The sequence below is a fragment of the Mustela lutreola genome, chromosome 11, assembly GCF_030435805.1.
Source record: "Mustela lutreola isolate mMusLut2 chromosome 11, mMusLut2.pri, whole genome shotgun sequence".
NCBI classification, from domain to species: Eukaryota; Metazoa; Chordata; class Mammalia; order Carnivora; family Mustelidae; genus Mustela; species Mustela lutreola.
Window position 1 is genome coordinate 17,058,962 of NC_081300.1, and position 19,364 is coordinate 17,078,325.

The 19,364-nt window shown below is 44.0% G+C and overlaps 1 protein-coding gene across 4 annotated transcripts in view; it reads right to left on the minus strand.

Moving 5' to 3' along the window:
* Positions 1-19,364, minus strand: part of NEDD4L (NEDD4 like E3 ubiquitin protein ligase) — a 329,515-nt gene that overhangs the window by 137,475 nt on the left and 172,676 nt on the right. For 3 of the 4 annotated variants that reach the window (XM_059139231.1, XM_059139230.1, XM_059139232.1), the window contains 3 exons: positions 8,048-8,129; positions 5,375-5,413; positions 2,850-2,903 (listed from right to left, as the gene is read on the minus strand). In XM_059139231.1, the coding sequence (XP_058995214.1) occupies positions 2,850-2,903; positions 5,375-5,413; positions 8,048-8,129 (175 nt within the window). Of the gene's footprint in view, positions 1-2,849; positions 2,904-5,374; positions 5,414-6,806; positions 6,999-8,047; positions 8,130-19,364 lie in introns of those variants that run through there. The other variant, XM_059139234.1, reaches the window with a different exon arrangement.

Below are 19,364 nucleotides of genomic sequence, written 5' to 3' on the forward strand. Positions count from 1 at the left end.
CAGACATGTAAGTCCCAGAGAAAAGGAGCCCAGCTGGGGAAAACATTGTCTCCTATATGCCAGACAGGAGAACCCTCCCCCCAAATCCCCACCAAAAAAGGAAGGAAAATTGAGGAAGGGTGTGATGTGGTTTTCATAGTGAGTTAACTTAAATACCATACAGGAAGAAGGCTGCCCAGAGCTGACTGTTTTCCAGCGAGAGTCAGCAATATTATCACAAGCATGGAATCTTACCATTTTTGTGAAGGGCCAAAAAAGGACCTAAGTAATAAAGGTCCACATTCAAAGACCTGTCATCAGATCTGTAGTCAAGTTGGATATATTCTGTGGGCTTCAAGCTTACTATTTTCCATGATCCAGAAACATCAGTGATTTAACAAAGAAGTGTATTTAGGAGGGAGTTAAAAAAAAAAAAAAAAGAAAATGGGAGGGGAAAATACCAAAAGCTGCAGAGAGTGACAAAAAGTTTATTTTAAAATCCACAAAGCATGACTTTGTCAACAGCTCTAGAATGAGGGTGTGGAGGATTAACCCCGTGTTTACATTCGTGCAAACCTGTTTTCCAAAGGCCTGTGGGTTAAATGCCAAAACTGATCTCCACGAGAGAAATGGAAGCTAGAACGTGGATATGCTCGAACTGCAAAGGACCACTATAGTAGTGTACCATCTAGCTGGATGACGACCTGATCCAGCAACAAACACCGCGGGTGTTCAGTGTGGGGGTGGGGGGGTGGCGCACACCAACTCTGCAAGTAACCTGGGACAAAGCTACCTATTAGTATCATAAAACACAATGTTTCAGATGAAGTGTGTATTCACTCACACATGATTTCTTACGTCTGCAGTCAAAGCCCTTTTGGGTTTGGAATTCTAGTCTGGGTTCCATGGTGAGGTCATCTCAACAGTAGCCACGGTTTCAGTAATGAAAATGGAAAAAGATTTTTTTTTTTAAAAAAAACAGCAAATTTCTCTTAGTAAAAAGAAAATTAAATAATGAATTACAACACATCTGACCAGAGGCATTTTCCCCTTAAATCTGAACCTCTCTTCACCTTGAAAACCTGTTGCTATCGTCAATAAATGAGAGAATCAGGATTGGTCTGAAGGTGTACCTGATAGGTCTTTAGGGACTGACTTCTACTGAGGTTAAGATTGCCGGGTTCAGTATTTGCTGGAGAAGAGATGGAGTGCTAGGCACTGCACCCCCATCAGACTCTCGTTCAATTTAACAAGAAAATAACTTCATACACACAGCAGAAGTGATTTAGTTATTTGGTAATACTCATCACCCAAGGTACAAAATGCAGAGTTCAATGTAAAGCCACCAAGGCCCCGAATATTTTAACAGAAAAGGCATTGGTACAGTAGGCCAGAATCTGCTGGCTTTCCATTCTGGAGAGTAAAACCCAGCCCAGGAGATTAACTACACTCCCGAGTTCCATAATAAGCATAAAAGGCCTGGTTATTCACTACCCCTGGCCTGAGGACTTAGGAGAATAGCAGATTCCACTGTGCTGTTACCACTGGCTGCTGTGTTTAAATTATGTAAAGGCTCTAGACCCCACCTGTCTCATGGGCAAGGACAGGAAGTTAAATGAGATGTACCATAAGGTTCCTTCAAAAATATTATATTAGATTTAAGCTACTCAAAAGACAGGAGTTTCAGCTGAAATCAGCAGCAAGAAGGGTTTGTAAGAATACTCCTTTTTTTTTTGTTTCCAGATTTTATTTAAGTTCTAGTAAGTTAACAGGCAGGAGAATATTACTGTCAGGTGCAGAATTCAGGGATTCATCACTTACATGTAACACTCATCAAGCGCCCTCCTTAATCCCCAGCCCCCATCGAGCCCCTCCCCTGCCCCCTCCCCTCCAGCAACCCTGTTTGTTCTCTATAATTAAGAGTCTATTTTATGTTTTGTCTATTTCTCTTTTTTTCTTTTTTCATAAGAATACTCCTTTTAACCAAGAAATATACACAAGTTTCACGAAAAGTAAATCTGAATGCAACTAATAACAGACAACTTGGAGTTCTAACACCACGTCTGAGAGTTCCTTAAAGGCTTACACAGGACAAAGTAACGCTCATATTCATAGCCGAACACTTGGGTTTGTGGGTGCCTGACGAATACACTCTAGTTAGCGGATTCTGCCAAAATGCTTTAAAGCCACATGTGATGCTGAAATTCCATTTTAAAAATGAAATCTTAGTTATATGCATTACAGAGACAGATGTAACATGTCCACTTTTTACATATCTCTCTGTGTGTGTGTGTGTGTGTGTGTGTGTATTTCTGTGACTTTTATGCCTCAGGCATATCTTTGGTTCTTGAAAGGTACTTTCCACATACTTCCCTTGAGAAAGTACCATTTTTAAAATGCAGCTTAATTTTGCCTGCTAAATATAGATTCCCTTTTTGCCATATACTGTTAATTACATTTCTGTTTTCCCAAAGAGAATCACCATAGATTCACGACTGAATGGGTGAAAGGGCTATAGTCTGGCTTATATTTAAGGTTTGTTTGTATTAGTGATGGCCTCTTTAAAGGTCTGCCTACCGCTACGTGCCAGACGTAAGAGCAGGGGCGTAGGGTTTGATGTATCGCTAGTGTGATTTTCACTAATACTGACTATGATGAAAACATACACATGTACAAATAAATCTTCTGTCCTAGCCATACAAATGTATCTGTTAGAATTCTGAAACAGCAGTAGGACAAAGAGAGTCTCAGGGTGCCGGGGAAGCATGTACTGCAGGAGTGTAACACAGGTAACAGAGTTCTCAAAACTGCTGCTTTAAAATCCAGTTTTTAAAAAATGAAGCAAAAATCAAGAACTGGAACCCACTTACCAATCTGTTTTCATCAAATACTTCAAACAGGAGTCTGTGATTAGACGGGTTTACCTATAAAGGGGACAAAAATAGTATTTTCAAAAATGGGCAGAAATAATTCAAAGGATAAAATAAGAGACACAGAATGAAATGCTTTATAATGTACTCAGATCATTCGTGTCATCTAATTAACCTGCTACTCTTCCAGTAATCCTGTATCCACCAAATCACATTTTCTGCTATGATTTCTAGATTATTCTATGCCTCATATTTAGGCATTATTAGAAGAATAAGATGCTTTCAGCTGCAAAGAAAATTTCAAATAGTTTTGGAGAGTTCCTAAATCTCCCCTACGACAGGGATTGAGACCAAGGGACATCTTCACAAAGGTCCGTGCCTGAGGAAATCTCTCAGGCCCATCATTATGATGAGACGGCCTGGGACACAAATGAAGAGAAGAGTAAAAGGAGCTGCTTACTACTGTCCACTCCTCTGGGGGATACTATCTCCTTATTAAGTATCAAAAACACATGACCTCACCTAATCCTGACAGCGACCTATGGTGTATGATTGTCATCCCAGTTTTGCAAATGGGGAGCTGGGACTCTGAGGGTGAAGGAACCACCCAGAAGCCCATGAGCAGTATAAAGGGCAACTGGGACCCCACCCCCAAGCAGGTCTGACCTGCTTGTCCCCAGAGTCCACACTCTGAAATTAGAGAGAACGAAGAAATCAAAGATGTTCCCACGTCCAGCAACTGTGGGGTCAGAGTTCCAGGGCCTTTCAGTGTCCTTCTGCTTCTTCCTAGCTTTTTACCAAAATGTCAGGAATCACTCAGTTATCATTTACTAAGTCCCAACCACATGGGACACATGGCAGTAAGCTTTCTGAATGACAATGTCGCGTGGAAACAACCCTCTCCAGTGAGGACTTGTCTCTCCTTCATGAGAGAGAAGGAACCCACAGCAGATGTCTGTCTTCAGGCAGAGTTCCAAGATCACAAAGGTGGGAAGGGGTAGAGCCAGAGATGGGACACAGGTCTACTGTGATGGGAGTCTGGACTGTTCCACTGCATAAAGTGAAACAAAATAAAGTTGGACAGTTGAGCACGGAGAGCATCATGGGCTTCTGGCACCAGGCTGCCCTCCTCTTAGTGACAGAGCACGGAGATGGGGGAAGGGGGCGGGGCTAGCTCGTATCTGTCCAAAGTTCCAGGAAGGTTGTGCTGATCAAGGCACCCCACACAGACCCCAACCAGAGCCGCACACAGTGGGCACTCAGTTCAGATTTGTGCAATGAATAAAACAAAGCCCCTCCCCCTTTTTTTTAAAACCTAAGAAAAACAGAGTTTACAAACTGCTGAAGCCAAGGTAAATTGACAAAATCTTGGATGTACTAAAATTTACATAAATGTGGCCCAGATGTTAAACTGAAAGGAGTCTAAGGCTTTTAGAGTTTTACAAGTGGAAAGCTGTGTCTGAGACTTAACTAAGGGCCAATAACATCCTTCTGCCCCCATGAGCCCATTAGCTTTTCAGGGCTTCACAGAGTAATTTAAAATGCATCTGGTAGGTAAGGGCTATACATAAGATCCACCAAGTATTAAAATATCAATACTGTATTTCAGATCTGAACATTAAGAGAAAAAAACACGTGTTGCAGATAGTGACCCAAGGTTGGAACACATAAAATACTATTGCAACTGAATGGAAGAAATCGGGACCAACTGTAATGGGTCTAATGGTAGTATTGATCTTTGGGAATCTAGACCAATCTGAAGATTTCATCTGGGGCACTTCTGGAAGTGAAAAAGTGATTAGTATCACAGCTGTGCAAGCAAAATATATTCATTCTGAAGGGGGGGGGGTCCCTTTCTCTCCAATAGATAAGCACTGTAGTATTTCCCAAATTTTAGTATCCAAAAATACAGCAACCACCACAAGAACTCCTTGAACAGTAATATCCATTAATTCACACAACTGTCATTTTTACATATAGCTCTTCTAGGCGTTAAGCTCACAAGGTTGATGAAATTTTACTTATTTCAGTGACATTTAAAGTCCAGAAATAGTTTTATAGGACACTTGTACACACACATTACAGGTTTGAATTACAAAACTCTTCCTTCCTAACTCGAACCCGACTGGTGACTGTTGGGCTTCTTTTTAACCACGTGGCCTCTGTTGCTTTATTTTACCTCTAAAATCATTCATATCCCATGTCTCAGAGAAATAGTTAAGCTATTGTTTTAATTATATTTTACCTTATTTTTAAAGAAAAATTTAAGTAGAAAAGCTAAAATATGGTAGGTAATTTTTTTTTAATATTTCTCTGAAACACCTCCAAATGAAACAAGTCCAGATTTTGCTACTACCAGGCAGTCTCTGAAAAATTTAGGCCAAAAAGGATATGGCTACACAGCCGTTTCTCAAAAGAATTTCACATAAAAATTTAACAGCTTCTACTCAGTATGAATCTATTGTGGTACCACCCTAGTTATCAGTAACAATTATTACCCCCCTCCCAAAAAATGAAAAACTTACTCTAAAATAAAATTCTTCATTCCACTTTGGGTTCAGCGTCTGAAAGAGAAATGATCTTGTAATATCTTTTCCAGTCTTTGAAACACCAACAGTTACTATGACAATGCAATCCACGTATTTGCTTGAACGTTTTTTTGTGTGATAAAAAATAAAGCTAAGAGATATTTAAAATGGCCATAAAAAGCATTTAGTCAATTATTTGAGACTATTCTATAACCAAACTAGACAGGAAGGGATGTATTTATTAAAAAGATAATTCACAAATAATAAAAAAAAAAAATACACTGCATGCTATCAACCAGAGGGAATAATGTCAGGGACCTACCTAGAGCCACCACCATGAAAAATACGAAGTAATTCTTTAAGAAATTTATGTTCGTATGATTATTTCATCAAGAATGAAATGAATTCATTTCTCTTGACCTACCACACATCTGTTTTGGAGAGTTAGGAAGCAGGTGGCAGAAAAGCAAAAGTATTCACTATTTATATAAACGCTGAAATCTGAAGAATATTTTGTAAGAACAATACTATCAGATTATTGTTCATGGAAAAAAAAAAAACCTGCCAGTTATAACTCAGAAGTGGATTTCCCCCCAAATAATTAGTGTTTAAAATCTGCACCTGCCTGTCCTTCAGCTCTTCTACCCCTTCCTCTGTCCATCCACACACTCATCCCCACACCAACCTATCTACATATCTCTCTCATAGACCCGAAACAGGTACTTCTATCCTCAGTATGAACAAAAGATGGGCTGCCAAGCATCCTTTGAAACTAAAATGAAACATACTGTTCAAGAATACATATATTCGTGTTTATGCATGGACAGGCATAATACTCTTAAATAAATACATCTCTCAAACATCCTATGTACAGACAGACTGAAAAATCACCACTTCATGGAAGGCTACAGGTATTTTTTTCATCTGAACCATATTTGCTTTTATCAATTGAATTCCTTTAACATCCGAGTCCACGGAGCGGCAAAGAACACAAATATACCCTAGAAACAACACACACACACAATTCACGCTACAGGGAACTGGCATTTAAAAAAAAAAAAAAATCAGCACGTTGCCCACCCACAACTCAAGAGGGAATCCCGTCTGAAAAGGACAGGGCTTCATATTTCTGCAGTGAATGGACCCGGGGATCCAAGGAATGAGGAGGAGAGTGGGGGAGAGGAGAGAAGGGAGAGGTGCCAGGCAGACAGCGGGACACGCAGGGCAGGACCGGGGGCCTGCGGGGGCGCATGCAGGCTGGCGCGCGGGCCGCCCAGAAATGCACCGGGCAAGAGGCAAAAGACAGGTGAGGGTAGAGCGCACCGACGCGAGCCCCCTGCGCGCGCGAAGGACCAGGCGGCGGGCCACGAGGCAGGAGGAGGACAGCGGTTCCGAACGCAAACGGAGCGCGCAGCACGGAAATACTAACCGGGAGGCTGCGAGCGAGGCGGAGCAGCCCAGCTCGGCGGGAGAGGAGGGAGGCGGCGGCCCGCCCCGAGCAGCGAAAGCCATGTCGGTATCCTCAGTCCCGACTCCAGTCCAGGCTCCGGGGCTGTGGTTCTCGGCTCCCGCCTGCGTCCGGGCGCCCAGGTCCCCGCCCGCGCCCCCCTTCCACTTGGCCTGCGCTGCAGGGCGCTGGCCCCACCAGGCGGGGCCCCCAGCTCGCTGCCGGCAGAAGCAGGGACAGCGCCTGACACCGGGAACAATGGCCTCTGTGCTTCCCGGAGCCCTCCCCACTAATCAAAACACGGCTCTTGTTTGCAAAACAGATTTTTAATGCCACTCACAATGCCAGGAGGAGGACGAGCAACAATGGCTGTTCCTTACACAGAATGACCCGCTCAAGGAGCTCAGGTGCCTGCCTGCACAATGGCAGGAGAGTTAGCATTTTTTACAGCCATCCTGTTCTCCAGGAAATGCTTATCACGCAAGTATTAGACTGACTACCCCCGCCCAGGGGACGGGAAAATAGTAATTGATAGAGAAGAGTGAAGCACAGATAAAAACAGTACTTTGGATAAAAAACCCACATCTTCAATAAATGCCCCAAATACGGAGTAAAGACTTAGATTCTCTCTCTCTCTCTCTCTCACACACACACACACACACACACACACGGAAACATGCTAATAGATGAATTATGGAACAATCTTTAATGAACTTATGTAATGAAGATTTTGAAAATAGATACACGTAAATATAGAGTTTGATTACTATTTTGATTTGTTCTCATGTAACTAGGCAAAAATATTTTGCTTCCTTTGGTAATATTTGCTTCAAGTTAAACCATTTCTTTTGTGTCTAGCAATTATGCAAGCCACTCCATTTCATTAACTGTATTTTAAATTACTTTAAATGATTTCATGAAAAACAATGAGCCAAAAGAACCATTCCTTGTCTTACTGAATTCTTTGCAGGGAAAAAAATTGTTAATTATAATAATATTTAAGAATATTGCTTTTACAGTCATTTAACTAAAAGCCAGAATGGGCATCTTGGGTTATTACTGAAAAGCTTATTCTATGTTAAATTTATAGATTTAATATTGGGAAATGCTTACAATAAAAAAATTGCCAAACTTAAAATATAAATTCCTACAGAGCCAGAGTACTTAATTCAATTGGATTAAATTATGACTTACATGAAGTTTAATTAAAGATGGACACCTACCTTTTTTATTGTTTTTGTCTGTACCAAAGCGAGTTCTCTATTCTCATCCGCTACATACAATGAAAGTTTCACATATGGATCACTGTAAGAAAATATTTCAGATTTAATGAGGTTATACTTTTCACTTCAAAAAATACAAAAATACAGACAAAAACCTAAGTGCAAATGCAAATATCAGTTAATGACCCAGTTTATATAAATTCCACAAACTAAGCAGTAATATTTTCAACATGCCTAATAAGGAAATAGACAAGAGAAGTTTCTACCAACCAATCAATGATACTTATTTAACAACAAAAATCTCGGGGCGCCTGGGTGGCTCAGTGGGTTAAAGCCTCTGCCTTCAGCTCAGGTCATGATCCCGGGGTCCTGGGATCGAGCCCCGAGTCAGGCTCTCTGTGAGGCAGGGAGCCTACTTCCCTTCCTCTTTCACTCTGCCTGCCTCTCAACCTACTTGTGATCTCTATCTGTCAAATAAATAAATAAAATCTTTTTAAAAATCTCTCTCAAATAAAGGGCAGGAGGGCACCTGGGTGGCTCACTCAGTTAAGCATCGAACTCTTCATTTTGGCTGAGCTCCTGCTCTTGGGGTCCTGGGATCAAGCTCCATCAGGCTCCCTTCTCTGTGGGAAGTCTGCTGGTCTCCCTCTTCCTCTGTCCCTCCCCCTGCTCGCAGATACTCCCTCTCACTCAAATAAATAAATCTTAAAAAAAATAAAAATAAAAGCAAAAAATATTATGAAACATACACTAACTCTGTTTTGGGGGTGGGGGGGTGCAGAGGGAGAGAGAGAGTTTCAAGCAGGTTCCATACCCAGTACAGAGCCCAACACCGGGCTCTATCTCATAACCCTGAGATCATGACCTAAGCCGAAATCAAGAATCGGGAACTTAACTGAGCTACCCGGAAGCCCCTACACTAACATTAAAGATAATTAATTCAAAAGAACTAATCTGCCATATTTCTTTTCCTAAACACAGATTCTGAAAAGATCACAAGAAAGATTATTAAAAGGCATACCGAATTTTTATTAGGGTAGTAAAATCTAGCCAAAAAAATTTAGTTTATATCTTATTTATATTCTGATTTCCATCATATAGGTAAAAATGATTGTTCCTTTAATGAAGGTGAAACAGGCACTGTTCATCTAAACCAACACCTATCATTTTACAGATTAAAACAAAAAAATCAAAACCCAAAGAACTGAAGTGCAGAAAAGCAAGAGAGATTTGTCCAGTGTTACAGATTTTGGTAAAGGCTAGATAACTGAACACTTATAGCAAGAAGTATATTAAAAGGACTACTCACTGTAGAGTTTCTACTAGGAGTCTAAGTCCATTCACATGTTCTAGTCTTACTAAGTCTCGGACACCTCAAATCTACTCAAACTGTCACTCTTTAAGGGTTTAAAATCCAGGTTCTTCTGTTTCACACTGGAAATCCTGAAAATCATAGATAGGGCCTTCATGTATTCAACTCCCAAATTTTCACTCATCTAATTAATTACCTGTAACTAATGACTGATTTCTATCCCATTTGAATATTACCCTTTAGTGGCTATGCCATGATGATTAACCTTTTTTTTGGGGGTGGGGGGCAACTTCTAGAATATTTCCAAAGATTACAGTGCATAATAAAATGCTTTAGAATGATTTTTATTCAGTACCTCAATAAATATGCCATGAAATCCTTTTAAGAAAGAGAAAGGTTTGCTAAAACTCAAAGTTCGGTAATAATCCAATATCCCAAACAGAAATCCAAAGTCAGTGAAGAATATCATTGGTATATATAGTTATTTACTATTCATAAACTGCATCTTAATGGAAGCTACAACACATCTTCAAAAAATAAAAAAAAAAGGAAAACCAGCAACAAAATAGTATTCTATTATCAGTAAATATTTTTAATATTCTGATTTTAAAAGGAATTAGTCAATTCTTTGCCTCCGATCCATAAACTATCAGTATTATTTGATTAAAGAATATCAAACCCAATGTACCTACTTCTTATCTGGATACTCAGACTCTGAATAAAGATGAATCCAGAGCTACAACCTCAAGACCCCAAGAACACCTTCCTAATTAGAACCACAGTCTAGGTGATGAATCTGAAGTCAGTTTTAAGGTCAGAGGCTCTTGGACTTTGGCATATCAGTACTCGGGCGAGGGGATAGCTGAAACTGCTGGGCCCCAAACTCAAAGACTACCCCCTCAACTGCAAAGATCCAGTAAAATCTGGGGTGGGACCCTAGAATTTGTAAATTTAAAAAAATATATTTATTTATTTGTTTGTTTGTTTGTTTGATACACCAGCAAGAGAGGGAACACAAGCAGGGGGAGTGGGAGAAGAAGCAGCCTTCCCACAGAGCAAGGAGCCCAAAGTGGGACTCGATCCCAAGACCCTGGGATCACGACCTGAGCCCAAGGCAGACACTTAACGACTGAGCCACCTAGGTACCCCTAGAATAGTATTTGTGATGAAGTCCTGCTGATGCTGCTGCTCTTGATCCTGGGACCACACGTTCAGAACCACTGTTCCAGGTAGTGTTAGAAAAGAGTATTTTTTAGCTATAGAAACTAATTTTCTATTTCCAGCCACCAAACTACTGCTAAAAAAAGCTCAAGGTCTGGTATCTCTGTTATCTCAGAAACAGGCTCTGAGCACGCCACAGGGATGTGTGGGCACGCTCTCTCACACTCTCTCTCTCTCTCTCTCTCTCTCTCTCCAGTACTACAGAAACACCATAAACTCTGCCGGCTGCCATCTCATTCTCATGGCCCTCGGCCATCACAGCGCTGCCTATTACATCACGGCAACAGAGACAAGCGTTTGTCTGAGCGGTGTATGCACATCCTTCTACTAATCATTTATTCACTCCGCTCTGAATCCCCCGAATAGTTCACGGCGAGTGACACAGGCAGCTGGGAGTTGAGAGCGGGGTCTCTGAGTGGGACAAGGTGTCTCAGCCATGAGAGAAGGCATGTCTAAGCGTGTCGTGAGCGCTCGTCCACGTCGGGAAGTACTAGGCGCCCGTGAAACATCACCAAGGCAACTGGAAGAGAGAGCAGCACGGAGAGATCCAGAAGTGTGCCAACGAGCTGAGGAAACGGCGAGAGGTAAGGACACGGGGAGGGGGCGCCGGGCACAGGCTGAGCTCACTGGTGACAAGGCATTGTAAGTTCAAGGGTGGTGGGGGCGCGGGGGGACAGACCAGAGACGGGTTCCCCATTCTTTCTCCCTCTCCGCTGTACCATTCACATCGAACAGTACTGACTGAGCACCAACTACATTCCAGGGACACTGCTCCGAGCGGACAAGAGTCAGTGAGCTGGGGAACGGAGTGAACAACAACAAAAATGATGAAAACAACAAAGATCATTAATGGTCATTTGGGAATCATCCCACTGACCTCAGCTGAGTGAGGAGGATGGCGCGATTCCATTTCAGCAAGGTGAACGCTAGGGCACGATGCCGAGACAAGGGACGAGGCACTGAGCACCAGAAAGGGAGCAGGAAGATGCTAGAGCAGCCCAGACAAGAATCCTTACTACTCCAACTGTGGGCTCAACTGGCAGCGGCACGACCACCACAGGTCCAGCACCCAGTCGGTGCCTGCACCCGTGAGATACGTGCAATAGCTCACTGGGTCCTCAGTGCAGGTTCAGGAAGTCCGCACCTTTTGTCAGATGAGAAAATGAGAGAAATCACTCGCCCAGGGTGGAATCGTAAGCCGTGCCTGCTCCAGAACCCAGTGCTCGCTGGCCAGTCTTGCTGTCACCCGCTACCGGCTGGCCACCAAGGGAGCTGGCTGGAAGGAACGTCTAGGGGCAGGAGCTCCTAACATTATGCCAAGTCGGAAAACATTCTGTACTGTGACTGCTATTATGACCTAAATTTTTATCTTTGCTGCTGTCGTATCTGGAGGAAGAGTAAGTCGCCTGACTGTCTCCCTCTGGGAAGGCCACACCTCGAGATCTTATCTTCTCAACACCCCCCAAATAACTAGCTGTACACCTCGGACGAGTCACTTTAACACTCAGAACCTCAATTTTCGTTCTCTCTGAAATAAAGGGGTTAGACTCAATCAGTGGTTTTCAGACTACAGACGCCACAGAGCCTTTCTTCTGCATTAACTGTCCCAGGGACTCAGGCTACCATTCCCCCCTTCGGCTGTTTCACAGACTGGGGCTTCCATGTTAGAATTTGGGTGGGAGAAGGGTTCTGTAATGGGGGGGCGGGTTTAGGGGCACCTTGATGGCTCATTTGGTTAAGCATCTGACTCTTGGTTTTCGGCTCAGGTCACGATGTCAGGGTCGAGGGAAAGAGCCCCGAGTCGGGCTCCACACTCAACGTGGAGTCTGCTTGAGATTTTCTCTCCCTCTACCCCTCCCCCGCACCAGCTCACATGCTGTCTAAACTAAATTTTAAAATCTTTAACAATAATTGGACTACACGATCCCTTTTAGTTAGAACATTCTGAATCTCAGAACAATTCAGACTCACTTCTCATCACTCATGGTAACATTACAGCCTAGTCCATCTTAAGGAAACACAGCTTAACTGCCCAAGATACAGGAGGAATCAGGAATAAAGCCCTGATCTCTACTAACAGGCTTTTTCTCTGTCAGAGGATAAAGGGTAAAAAAGCCCAGAGTTCTGAGTATGTGAAACCACTCTTGGTCACCATCGGGCTGAAATTTTCCTGTACACATTACCAGCTTCTAACCAACCCACCTGCTAGGAAAAACACATGACCTACACAACAAGCCCAACAAAAGGGGCCCGTGTACCATGTATGTTTGTGCCCTTGAGTCTAGGGCAGGGAAATGAAGGCTCCTGGGGTTAGGCCACCCCCCACGCATTGGAGGAGAAGCTGTCCCTTCAGGGCCTTCATTTCTGAATACGATGTTCTACAGGAGTGGAGAAAGGGAGAGCTCAGCTTCCAGAGTCTCTTTCACACCTGACCCCACATATGCCTTCCAATAAAAACGGCAACTGTGGGGGACCCTTCTGTCCTCTGAAGTTCTACCTCCCACATCCTCGACGCACTCTGTACCTTTGCCAGGCTGACTCAGTCCTGAGGTTAATGCTTAGTTCAGACGCGCCTCCCCACTCCGGGGTGGGGGAAGCACCACCAGGTTCCACCAGGATCCTTTTCCTGACACAGAAGCAGCTCCTTAGAAGGTCCCAGTATGGGGAGCAGATACAGGGTGTGGGAGCAGGTGCAGAGAGTTCTGGCTTTCATGTTACTCCTTATACACGGCTGGCAGATTTTGTTGCTGGTAACCATTAATACATAATACTTTTATAATAACAAAACAAAACAGAGGGGTAGGGCACAGAGGGAAACAGGCAAGACAACCATCCCTCCCTCCCGCACAAGGCTTCTCCATTTGATACCCTTGACCGCTTTCACTGGCGTCTCTAATCTCTGGTTCACCAGCACGGAGTGACCTTCAGACCATTCTCCAATGAAATGGGAACGGTTTTTAACTCAGAGGGTTACTGTGATGATGAGATAAAACTAGGTGCATGTATTAGGGGCGCCTGGGTGGCTCAGGCAGTTAAGCATCTCCCTTCGGCTCAGGTCATGATCCCAGAGTCCTGGGATGGGGCCCCACATCAGGTTCCCTGCTCAGCAGGGAGACTGCTTCTCTCTCTGCTTGCCACTTTGCCTACCTGTGCTATCTGTCAAATAAATAAATAAAATCTTTAAAAAGAAATAAAATTGTGTATTGATATCGATACCCAGTCAGCACCAGACACACGGTACAAGTGCCTCATAAATGACAGCTCTTATGATCACAGATTCTGTTCTTTCCTCTTGTGAGACTTTTAAGGCTCTCTGTTGTTCCTTCTGACTCCCACTTCTGCTGTGATTGCTGCTCTGATTGGCCCCTGATGACCTCCTCGTGACACTGGGGGCGGGCCAACCACAGCACACGGACCTCCAGGCTTCCTCATTCACACTGCGGGATCTAGAGTAGAGATAATCGGCTCATGGTGTTCACAGCTGAGCCCAGAATCCACTCCTCACGACTAGTTCAGGTCCTAATGGCTGGTGTGCAGGACAACTCAGGGCCAGCATGAACATTTCCCTTTCTCAGCTCAGTTCTTTATGGATTAGAAGAGAAATTCTGTTTCACAGCCTCTGCCTTCTCTGCACAGTCACGTGCTTTAGGCACCACTTTCTAAGCCTCTGAAGGAGGCAACAAATTGATAATAGGATTCAAGCGCCCTATTGACTGGCTGCCTACTCTATTCCAGGCAAGGAGACAAACAGTGGAAAGAAGACCCTGTCAAAACCCCATCCGAACCGGGCACAGAGAAGCAAAGCAATGATTCAGACAGGGTGTGCCCAGTACCCAGGAATACAGCACTCCACCGTGCCTCCTGACCTCACGCTCACCTCGGTTACCCGTCCCCACCCCAGGCCTGCCAGATCAGAACCTCCAGGGCTGGGACGTGGGATTCTGCATCTGTCAAATGTTCCATGTGATTTCCATGCACTGGGCAATCTTGGCACCCCTCCCAGAGGCCAAGAAGGGAGGACCAAGAGCAAAGTGAGATTTCTCTGAAGGGGAGAACATAAGCAAAGGTCCAGTGGCAGGCTGGAGCCAGGATGTTTGCCATAGCTGCAGACCAGAGGGCTTGGGAGGAAAGGAAGCTCCAGTTCAAACCACAGGGAGCCTTCTATGCAACTAAGTGCTGGGCATCGCCACGGAGGGTTTGGGGGGGCTTCCAAACCTGGCCCCCTTATTTGTAGCTGTATGTGGAAATCTCCTGTGCCCTCTTTGTCCCTCGGTAATAGGGAGACAAGCAGTACTTCCTTTTGTAAGGAGGCTCTCAGGAGGACTGAGATAACCCTAGTGCTAGACAGACAGTAAGCACTCAATGAATTTTAGCTGCCTCTGCCACGACGTCACTGTTATCACGGGTTTTGGAAAGGGAAGGGTTTTTTTGTTTTGTTTTGTTTAAGATTTTATTTATTCATTTGACAGAGCAAAAGCAGGGGGAGAAGAAGGAGGAGAAGCAGACTCCTCACAAAGCAGGGGAAGCCCAATATGGGACTCAATCCCAGGACTCCAGGATCATGACCTGAGCTGAAGACAGGGGCTTAACCAACTGAGCCACCCAGGCATCCCAGGGGAAGATTCTCTGACCAAGTCATTACAAGAAAACAGCAGGTGAAGGGACCATGCTGGAAGGCTTCTGCACTGAGGGCTGAGTAAGGACCCAAAGCAGAGGGCTGGGAGCAGCCCGAAGGTGTACTGGAAACACCAGGGTGGCTCACGGAAGGCAGTGAGGATGTCAGGGGAGGAGAGAGGCACGCGTGCCAATTCCAACCTTTGGGCCTGAGTGACGGCGTGCAGGCTCATGCCACAGAACGGGACTAGGGCTTCAATCCCTTGCTGGGCCAGCACATCAGTCACGGAGGAGTGGGATGTGCCCACTGACAAGGCTGCTCTACCCTCTGGGGCGAGGCCCATGAACCCCAAGGCACCACCTTTACGCAGCTCTCGAAGTCTGAGCCATCACACGAGAGGCGCTGGCATATTCTGTGTCCTGCCCACGAAGATGCATTTGTATCCAAGTCTCCAAGGACGCATCCAAGGCCATCGTCTGTCCTCAAAGAATTCTAATGACTGAGTGTTATTTACACAAGAAGTTGTTAAGTTAGAATTGGCCTCCAAATCTTTATGTCTCAATTGGACAAGCCAACATCTTAAAGGCGCCTGGGTTCCTCCGCACTTTTCACTGGGTATGTACAGTTCAGAAGAGAAAATGACCTTGGAGACGCAGGCTGTTCACTCACAAACAAGACCCTGCAGCTGCACACCCAGATGATGATTTTCTGAGGGAAGAAACAGAAAGTGTCATCACTGAAGCCCCAGATGCCACAGGCAATCAGTGGTTAGAAGACAGACCCTGCTCACTGGAAGGAAATCTCTCTCAATAGTCTAACAATTGAGATTACTTGTTGATGCTCAACAAAAAAATTCCACAAGGACCTGCTCTGTCATGAAATGTCGCCAAGGAACCTCAGTCACAAGGCACCCTGACCTTGCAAAACTGCTAAGCAAAGACCATCGAAATTGCTGTCCGTCCATCCTCAGCGCAGGCCCTGATCTTATGATCATAGATTCTGTTCTTTCCTCTTGTGAGACTTTTAAGGCTCTCCGTTGTTCCTTCTGACTCCCACTTCTGCTGTGACTGCTGATCTGATTGGCCCCTGATGACCTCCACGTGACACTGGGGGCGGGCCAACCACAGCACACAGACCTCCAGGCTTCCTCATTCACACTGCGGGATCTAGGGTGGAGATAAACAAAGGTGGAACCAGACAAGAATTCAGAGATGGGTCTGGTTCCACCTTCGTCACCAGGAAGCACAGACACTGCAGACGTGGCCACTTCTCAGCAACAGACGTAAGACCTGCTGGGCCTGCGCACTGCTCCACCCCCCGACCAGCACCAACGAGGACCCGCAGTCGGAGGCAACATGACCAGAGTGAGGCTTGACCCTCTCCATCTGACTGGCTCAAATGGTCCATGATGAACAAGGATGTATAAAGGCGAATACTTCTGTGCAGATCATTTACTGATTTTGGTCAGATTGAGCAGTCTTTGTTGAGATCCCTATACCTTAGAGGAGGCCGGAGGGCCAAGGGCTGCCTAGGCCGCGCAGAGCATTCGAGATCGCCGGCAGCTGGGTTGGAATGACACTGCCTTGTCCCCCGTCCCCTCCCCCTCCCTGCTATCAAAGCATCCCTCCAAGTATCTGGATATCAGAGGAACAACGAGAAAGGTCTTCCATTTTTAACTATTTTTCTCCTCTAAGGGAAACACCACAACCACAGCCTGAAGGAAGCAATAATTCTTTCCTGTAACATGAGGTTACTCAGTATGTCACTGGGACAACCCGTAAAAGGGCTGTCTGTGTCTTCTTTCCCTCTTAGCCAAGAACAGAGGGCTAGTGTAGTATATTATGTTGTGCCATAGATCAAGTTTGTGTTGACTACCTGATGTATCTATTCAGAGAGACTTTGCCAACCCAGAGAAAATCTCATTGGAAAATCTATTTGTTGAAGGTTTTTCCTCATTCTTTTCTACAGCTGACTATTACAGCACTGTTGCATGAAGTACTGACAACTGTAATAATAGCATAAAATAAGGAAAAATATTACCTAGAAAGCGTGAGCCTAAAACACAAATTTAGCCGTATTGTTGAAACTGAAGTTTTTAGTCTAAGAATTTGTCGAAGACATAAAAGAGGCAACAATCCTGGAAGAGGCAGACGTCTCAGTACTACCGGAAAGAAATTATTCCAAGTTTTCTGGACAGCAACATGACAGCAGGTATCCCATATAAAGAGTTGATGCCTTTAACTCGACAAATCTATTTCTGAGGATTAATCCCAAAGAAATCATCAGACATGCAAGCAAATATTTACCTAGAAAAGATACTCATTACAACATCGCACATAAAAAGAAATTAGAAACAACTTTACAGTCCAATAGAGAAATGATTGAGTAAATTATGGTATCTTCACGTGCTAGAATATTAAAACCATGAAAATTATGTTTTCAAATAATATTTGTTAAGTGGGAGGAAATAATCATGGTATAACATTAAGGAATAAGCAGGATCTAAAAATTCTACATACATATGAAAATAGTTGAGAAAAATGGAGCTGAAGTTAACAGTTGTTCTCTCTAGCTATGCTTATGAATTATGTTTATTTTCTTCCTTGTCATTTTTTTTTCTAAAATTTTCTACTGTGAGCAATTACTATTTTTTTTTTAAAGATTTCATTTATTTTTTAGACAGAGAGAATGAGAGAGAGAGAGAGAGAGAGAGTGTGTGTGTGTGTGTGTGTGTGTGCACGCACAAGCATGGGCAGGGGAGGGGAGGGGCAGGATAGGGAGAAGCAGATTCCTGACTGAGCAGAGAGCCCAACTTGGGGCTCCATCCCAGGACCCTAAACTGAAAGTCAGCTGCTTAACTGACTGAGCCACCCAGGCACCCCAGGAAGTACAATTTTTATAACTGCAAAAAGTCATGAAAATACCAATAATAGTTACACTTATGTTTCAACCATAATAAACTCTTTGACAAGGCACTGAAACCTGTAATTTCATGGCTAGTCTACACTACGGTAACAAACCCATAAGGGCTTCAAAAAATTTGTTTCTACTCAGAAAAGTGCCTTAAGTGGATGAGTACTGAAGATTTTTGAAAGAATATGCATATACATTGCAGCCCTTGAGACTTAATAAAAGGCATGAGATATATTACTCGCCACCAATAGTGGCAGTGAGTTACTTTATACAATCTTTGAACAAACATGGGACAGCCATGGTTCAGTTGACAGACAAATGAATTCTCATGTGGGTTCGAGGTAGGTTAAGGGAGGCATTAAAACTTTACAGCTTAGGTGTATTTTGTGAAACTGCTAAAAGAAAAAAATCCACTTTCTGATACTTCCGTTATGATTTTGCCACTGGGAGCAACTAGTGGCTTACCCCATCCTAAGACCTTCCCTGTCACCTAAGCCTTTAATTGCTAGTCAAGACTGACTTCCTCGTGGTCCCCTGCCATCTACAACCCCTCCCCTGGGGGGTCCCAAACTTGGTCCCAAACTTGGGCCATAGAGAACCTGGGAGCCTGGCAGGGGAGGGGTTGTTACTGCAGGCCCGCCTGTCTGTCTCTAACACACAAAGAGTTTTCTTTATATCTAGGCAGACATGCAACAGCCCCTGAAAATATTTAAACTACAGTTTGTTTAAAAAAAAAAAACAACAACAACAACAACAACCAAAAACCCTTACTTAAAACCAATGTTTTCTTATGCTGTAATAGTATAATTATCGTTCATGTTGTTGCTAGAAAATTGTTTCACCTATAAATTACTGAAACGTAATACAGTTGCCAAACAAAGTGATAGTTACAACCTGCCCTTATCTCCAGCGTATTGTCTCTTCCCCCACATACATGCAACTACCAAAGGTTAAGAAAAACACTTCTTGGGACGCCTGGGTGGCTCAGTTGGTTGGCCGACTGCCTTCGGCTCAGGTCATGATCCCGGAGTCCCAGGATCAAGTCCCGCATCGGACTCCCAGCTCTATGGGGAGTCTGCTTCTCTCTCTGACCTTCTCCTCGTTCATGCTCTCTCTCGCTGTCTCTCTCTCAAGTAAATAAATAAAATCTTAAAAACAAAACAAAAAAACAAAAAAAAAACCACTTCTTTCCAGGAATGACTTAACAGAGAACAGCTGACAAAGCCACAGGAGAGGGGAAAACAGAAACTGCTCCC